At 36.4% G+C, this 7440-nt stretch overlaps 1 protein-coding gene across 1 annotated transcript; it reads left to right on the forward strand.

Annotated features, from left to right (window-relative positions):
• Positions 1–5382: 5382 nt before the first annotated feature.
• Positions 5383–6936, forward strand: LOC146455457 (uncharacterized). The gene is made up of 3 exons (XM_085094158.1): positions 5383–5501; positions 5699–5779; positions 6538–6936. Exons 1-3 carry the CDS (start codon positions 5424–5426, stop codon positions 6751–6753), a joined length of 375 nt encoding a protein of 124 aa, XP_084950284.1. The 5' UTR covers positions 5383–5423; the 3' UTR covers positions 6754–6936.
• Positions 6937–7440: the final 504 nt, after the last annotated feature.

Raw genomic sequence — 7440 nt, forward strand, 5'->3', positions numbered from 1 at the left:
AATACAACTATCCATAGAAAACTCTCCATGAATCATGATGTATCATACATTCATGCTAATTCATTGGAATCGAAATATCTGAAAACCGAGGAAAATGATAGTTCATAGATTATAGAAACTTTTCCGTATGTGTTATTTCAATATTCACAGAATACTTTTCTGCGATGACGGATGTTTATTTTCACTAGAGTAAAAGAAAGTTCTGCTCAAAAACCACGAGATATTTTTAACAACATAAGTCTTTCTTAATTAGTTCGTCAGAGGATAGACAATTCGGCTTTACAAAACAAAGACAGATGGATGATCTCTCTCGCTTTTAATAATTCCAATGCGTTCCTTCTGCAGGTCATGACCAGAAACGGTTCGAAGCAGGCAGCTTAGTATCCACTGCATATGCGACGATATATACCCAATCGTTTTCTGCGATGACAGAGTTTTTGATTATCATCAGAGGAAAAGGAAGTTCCACTCAAACAACATCCTTTAATCATTAGTCAGCCGCTATCGGAATAAGGAATTTATCCGCTCCTTTTACAAGAACTCGTTGTAATTTTGTTGTGTTTGCAATGAATGAGTTAAGAAATATTTCATTGTAGTTGAAATAAAAAACTATCTTCAACCAGCTTTTCATTTTTAGCGATAAAAGCACTGCCTTGCAGATACTGAACAGTCACTCAAACAATACCCGCACACTAGCTACAATCATCGATAGCACCTATACATGAATCATGATGTATTATGCGTTCAGAATAATCAATTGGGATCAAAATATCGGAAAACCGGGAATAATGATTGTTCATAAAATGTAGTAAAGCCTCCGTATGCGTCATTTCAAAATTCACAGAATACTCTTCTGTTATGACACAATTTTATTTTCATCAGAGGAAAACAAAGTTCCGCTCAAAAAATACACCATCCACAGCAACTCTGCAAAAATCACGACGTGTTATACATTCAAGATAATTTATTGGCATCGAAATATCTGAAAAATGAGCACAATGATTTTTAAACGATGTAAGAAAATTTCCTTAAGCGTTATTTAAAGATTAACAGAATAAAGTCCTGAAATGATAGTTTTATATTTTCGTCAAAGGAAAAGAAAGTCCCGCTCAAATAAAACCCCTTCCATAACAACTCTGTATAAATCATGACGTGTTATACATTTGTGATAATTTCTTGGCATCGAAATATCTGAAAACCGGGATTAATGATTTTTTAACCAGTGTTAAAATAATTTCCATAAGCGTTATTTGAAGATTTATAGAATAAAGTTCTGCGATGATAGGTTTTTATTTTTGTCAAAGCCAAAGAAATTCCAGCTCAAACAACATCCCATCCATAACAGCCCTTTATAAATTATGGCGTGTTATTTATTTATGATAATTTCTTGGCATGGAAATATCTGAAAAGCGGAATTAATGATTTTTCATACAATTTAGAAATTTTCCATATTCGTTATATTAAGACTCACAGAATCCTTAACTGTGAAGACATTTCTTTATTTTCATCGTGCAGGAGAAAACAAAGTTCTGCTCAAAAAAATACACCATCCATAGCAACTCTGCATAAATTACGATGTACATTCAAGATAATTTATTGGCATCGAAATATCTGAAAATGGAGAAAAATAATTTTTCATCGATTGTCAAATTTCCATATGCGTTATATGGAGATTCACGGAGACACTTTTCATCAGAGGAAAGGGAGGTTCTGCACAAACAACACCCCATTCATAGCAACTCTGCATAAATCATGATGTAGTATACTGAACGTCTGAAAATCGGGAAGAATGATTGTTCATCGAATGTAGAAAATTTTCCATATGCGTAATTAAAAGATTTACAGAATCGTTTTCTGCGAGTGACACATTATTATTTTCATCAGAGGAAAAGAAAGTTCCTCTCTAATAACACCTCATCCATGGCAACTCTGCATAAATTATGATGTATTATACGTTCATGATAATGATAATTCATTGGCCTCAAAAGATCTGAAAACCGGGCAGAATGATTGTTCATAGAATATAGAAAAGTTTCCGTATGCCTTATAGCAAGATTGACAGAATCCTTTTAAATTGCGATGACTTATTTTTTTCTTTTAGTTATAATAAAAGTTCCGCTTCAACAACTCGCAAATTAGAATTTCCATGGAAAGCAACACTGCACGAATGTACTAATTTGAATAGATTCATTAGAATTCATGAATACCTTAATGAATAAACGCTTGAATTCATTTGTTAGAAGGGTCGGGAAAGTTCAGTGAAATAAAAAAGCTGGATAACCATCTTTCTAAAGGTCAATGGGCTTTAGTCAACATTAAATCCAAAACGCACGTTTATCGTGATGTTAATTTTCAAAGTTCATCACTTCTTTACGTATTTATTTGTACTTAAATAAAAGCTTTTAGAATTATCTTCCATATAGTTTATGATAGGGAGCGAGAGTGTGTTGTACCTTTCAATAAAAAGCGGCCTTGAAAAATTGCCAAAATGTTTAAAGGTTAATCTGAAACGTTCTAGCAAACCGGCTTGGCTGTTGGTATCAAATCGATCTCAATCTTATGTATGTTTATCACAAACCAGAGAAGAGGCATCAATATGCTTATTTACGGAACCAAGAATGTGTGTGTTTTCTAACTGAACAGAACTTGAATTGAAATGATTTTATTTAGGGTGCGCAAAGATAATTTATTCGCCTTCTATCTATAACCGCCATCAATCTAACAGTCCATGCGGTCATGTTGTATTTAGCAAACTTTCTTTTCTTCCTGCCATTAAAATTTTTGCTGTCTAAGAAGGGTACCATGGATACCCTCCCAAAGAGGCTTAAAACAGAGAGCGTGTTTGCTTTGTACTATCTTCTTGCGGGGATAGCAGAGGAAACTCGTTGGAATCAAAGAAGCCAAGACTGCCTGTTTGCCGTTCTCTTGGAAAACTTATCAGAGGTGAGATTAACTTTTGATATGAAAAAAGAAAAAACACAATGACTTACCCTATATTAATTCCAATGAAATTTTTCAAATAGAAAATCCTCTACTTTGTTTGATCTAATTAAAAGGATAAAGGAGAACTACGAAAAATCGTGGTACCCTCTTAAATAGAAATGTCCTTTTCCTGATTTTTTGGTTGAGAATACAAGATCTGGTAACCTCTAGCAATAACTAAGAACTGTGAGTGCTGTCACACTATTTGCGATCTCGGCAAATCAATTCAAGTAGCTGGGCTCCTTAGACTTTCGAGTACTCTGGAAACACTCTGGTTTTGAGAACTAGGCTGTTCTATTCCGAAACACATGGTAGCTAGGCCTTGCTTTACCTAGTCTCCTTAATTTCTTTTGTGATTTGAGCGTTTGATTGTAGAAAACACTTTGGCTGGATTACAAACTTTTGCGTTGCTGTAAGTCATGACCACGTTTTATCTCGGTCAATTGCTCGTCGAATCTTTCAAAGTGTTAACACTGAGGTAAACTTTTTTTTTCGTCGCTCATGACACCTCCTCACGATCAATATTGCGACGGCACTTATTTTCTCTTATTTTCTGCCCCCAATTTTGGTGAATAACAACTCCACTAATCAAGGCATTTGTAATAGCGCGACTGAAGAATCAATGGAGGCGACTTCAAAGGTTGACATCCAAACCGGATATCTTTCGTGGCCGCCGTTTTCTTAAACGCTAAACGCAAATCCGTACATAGACCTTGAGGAGTGATTCGGTGGTTTCTCACACAGTCTCTTTGGGTGGCTCTGATAGCATCCATTATCTTCGACCTGTTGAACGCACTTTGGAAATTCTGATTGTACTACACCCGACAAGAATACAAGATTACTGAATCGGAAGGGCTGTGGGCGCTCAACAATGGCGCGCCAAAATGTCGGCATTAGCTCAGGCAATAAGGAAAACATTTTCAGGAACAATTTCGATCATACTCAAATTTTCTGGTTCTGACTTGGAAATCTTAGGACTCTTTGAAAGAGGTGTGAAGTCTTACAGGGCTGGCAAAGACCGCAAAATGAATGTGATCCCACTTTATTTGACATCTGAATGCTCTATTAAATCTCGATAGCTGACCCCGGGCTTAGCGTCGAGCAAAGAAAATTCAAAGGCATTGATATCGACGCACTTTGGAAAGAGTTTCACTTACCCAGTTTAACGCCAAAACATTGTGTGAGCGTAAACAATTAAGCACTATATTTTACTCACCGTAACAGCCCAAATTTGGGGGCTGAACATATATTTTGAGTTTCAAGTGTAAGTAAAGACGCTCTATTTTTCTGTGTTCCCTGACCCTCAACATCTTCAAGTAACCTTTCGAAACCAGAGTCAACTCGCTAAATGAACATGGCATTAAGTTAGCTTACCGATTGGTAAGGCACTATTTACATTACTAAAGCTTACAAATTTAAGCTCATTTGAATCCAAGACGTTTCCCCCTCAACTAAAAGCGGTTTAGGCTAGATATATGTAATGTTAACCGTAGACATTGCTGCTTTTAATGTCCATGTACTTGACAGAAGGAGTTCAAAATACCTCGAGCTATCAGAGCTACAAGAAGTTAATTAAATCTTGACGCCCTGTTGCTAACGACAAGCTAAGCAAAAAGCACGGCTGGATTGAACATTATGATTTGACTTGTATCACAAACTTACGCACTTTTCTATAAAAATCTGTCGTCTTGTTGTTTAAAATTCGGCTCTCTGAGAGTCCTGCTGCTCTTGTAAAATTGGCTCGATCTTCAGTTAACTTATTTGTTTAAGTCATTCCGCGTATCTCGTTTTTCGCATAGTCATGCCATTCCAGAAACTCATTCCTCCCTTTAACCTCACCGGCAATTTAAGGAGCTTGCCATGCTTGAGCAAACTCAAACTTTGTTAGTTAGGCGGTTATTAAAGAACGAAGGGACAACAATAATTTTTTAAGCTTATAATTAAAGATGCATATTAATTGATTTCATTCATAGCTTCAGGCTTATTTCTCTTTCCCTCATGTTTGTAGTTTAATTATTTTGATTTTGTTTTATATTTATTGCTGAAAAGCCTATAGGATAGAAACTAATTCTTTTCGTTTTGTAAGGGGCAAATATTTCGTTAAAAATGCGAAGAGAAAGGTTTCGTAGCATTTTAGTAAGACTGGAGAACAGCTCGTATTAATTCGGGGAATAAAATTCGTTCCCTAAATCTTTCGGCAACATAAATCCATTTCAGTTAAAGCATCCGAAGAGATCAAACTGTATTAGCTTATAGAAAAACTCCTTTAAAAGGTCACAGAATTATCTGGGAAAACAGAAGACAACATTTAAAGTATTTTTCTTTAATATTCTTATTGAGTTAAGTAGAAAACGAAGCGATTAATTTTTGCAATTCAGTTAAATTAATTATTTTGTTTCTGGGTTTCAACAGTTCACTATTGACTGAACAGAAACCGAACCATGTTTCGCGTCTTCTTTGTGTTGGCTTTTGGATTTTTCATGGCCAGTTGCTTGGGAGCATCGCTGCCCGCAAAGCAGGTATTCACGATTTTATTCAAATCTGTATGTCTCTCCGGATTTCTCTCAGTTTTCGTAGTTCGTATAGTTTTCAGTTCCTCAGTGTCTCACCGTTTTTGAAATATGCCTAATTCAATATGTATTCTCCTGGCGATCACCCACGTTATCATAAAAGACCATTTCCCTTCACTGATCACCTTTATCATCGTTTATTGTAGAGAGATTCTGCGGGAAGCAAGCGTCGCCTCACTCTGAAGAAATTGAAGGCGCAAATCAACAACCTGCAAGACCTTGTCGAGGTGGGAAAATAAAAGAGAATGCACTTTTTTTCTTTTCATTGGAACGTCCATTTCTTGATCTGCTGCGGTCGAGAGGGGATTTTTAATATGTTTAGTTTCCTGTTGAAAATTAAAATTATAGTTATTTCTCTTAACGAGCCATACATCTCTGGTTGATCAAAAGTCACAGCGAATTCCTAAATTTTAGTAGGTTAGTACTTCTAATATGTAAACTACAGCATCATTTATTTCTACTTCATTAAAATTCGCTAAGAGTATAAAAGGAGTACTGGCTGCCCAAAATACTCATAAAGCAGGATGACGCAGGAACGGTGCAGTGGTGAGAGCACTCGCCTCCCCGCACCGATGTGGCCCGGGTTCGACTCCCGGACTCGGCGTCATATGTGGGTTGAGTTTGTTGTTGGTTCTTGTCCTTGCTCCGAGAGGTTTTTCTCCAGATACTCCTCTCCTCAAAAAATAGCATTTTTAAATTCAATTCGATCTGGATAGTGTCCCCACTTAAATAAGGTAATTTTTTTAAGGCAAAACATACACAGACAAGAAGACTATTAAGCGTTCTATATTTAACAAACTGGAAGGAGGGAAAATATTACTTTACTATTACAAAAATTTCTGCTTTTGTTAGTTCATGTAATCGTCAACAAAGTTTGATTTTGAACGGGTCTCAAAATGTGTTTCTAAGCCCAAAATTAAAATTAAAAATATAGATAAAAATATTGCAAATCATAACAACTCTTGTTTCTTGTCTCATTGTTTAGCAACTGACACAAAAAATAAATGGTGCAACAGTTCACTGCTTCGACAAGCAAACCAATTGGGATCTTAAAGCCGACGGTTCCATAGTGTGGCTAGACAGGCAGAACGTTGATTGTCCATCTCCTTATTTCCTGGCCAGATTCCGCCTAGAAAGGGCAGACCTCTCTCACTCGGCAAATGTTCGCTACAACTACCGATGCTGCAAGTTTACTCTTTAAGATGAGAGCCTTCAGCAACGCTTTTGTTAAGGGGTTGATCATGGTACAAACACTTTCTTAGCATATAAAACATGCAGCTCTTTAAGGGTTGGTTAAAGCATAAGCAACAGTAACTGTAAAAGAGTAAGTCTAAATCAAAGAAGTAGCAGTGTTTGCCAATAAAAATGCATTGTGAAGGGTTAATTATGTAGTACTGTTTTAATGCGTTCTGATCAGGTATGAACCTTTTTCTGGACCAGCGTATTTTTGTACAACAGATGTTGTTGTGTGTTATTTTAGTAGAGAGCTGGTTAGAAATTCCATCGATTAGAATTCCCCACTCCTGAAACGAGTTAAAGACTACGGGATCGATTTAAACCGATTTAGCCGTTTAACCGACTGTATAATCCTAATACAAAAGTTTTTAAGCGGTTTGTTACTATGTGGAAAGAAATTCTTAGGAAGGGTTACTGAAATCCAAAACAAAATTGGGGTAACCACCCATTTTTCAGAGATAATTAAGCAAGATATCTGAAAAATGCGCGGCTACCCCAACTTTTCTTTTTGGAATTCAATGACCCTTGTTAAGCTCTGCTTTTACCACATAGTCTTAAACCAAAAATGCTACTGCATTAGAATGCTTTAAAAGAAATCTGAATTTCTCAGACAATCCCGAGATTCACCGAACGCATGCGCAGTAGCCAAATG

The sequence above is a fragment of the Pavona decussata genome, unplaced genomic scaffold (assembly GCF_977016875.1).
Source record: "Pavona decussata unplaced genomic scaffold, jaPavDecu1.1 SCAFFOLD_273, whole genome shotgun sequence".
In the NCBI taxonomy this organism is placed as follows: Eukaryota; Metazoa; Cnidaria; class Anthozoa; order Scleractinia; family Agariciidae; genus Pavona; species Pavona decussata.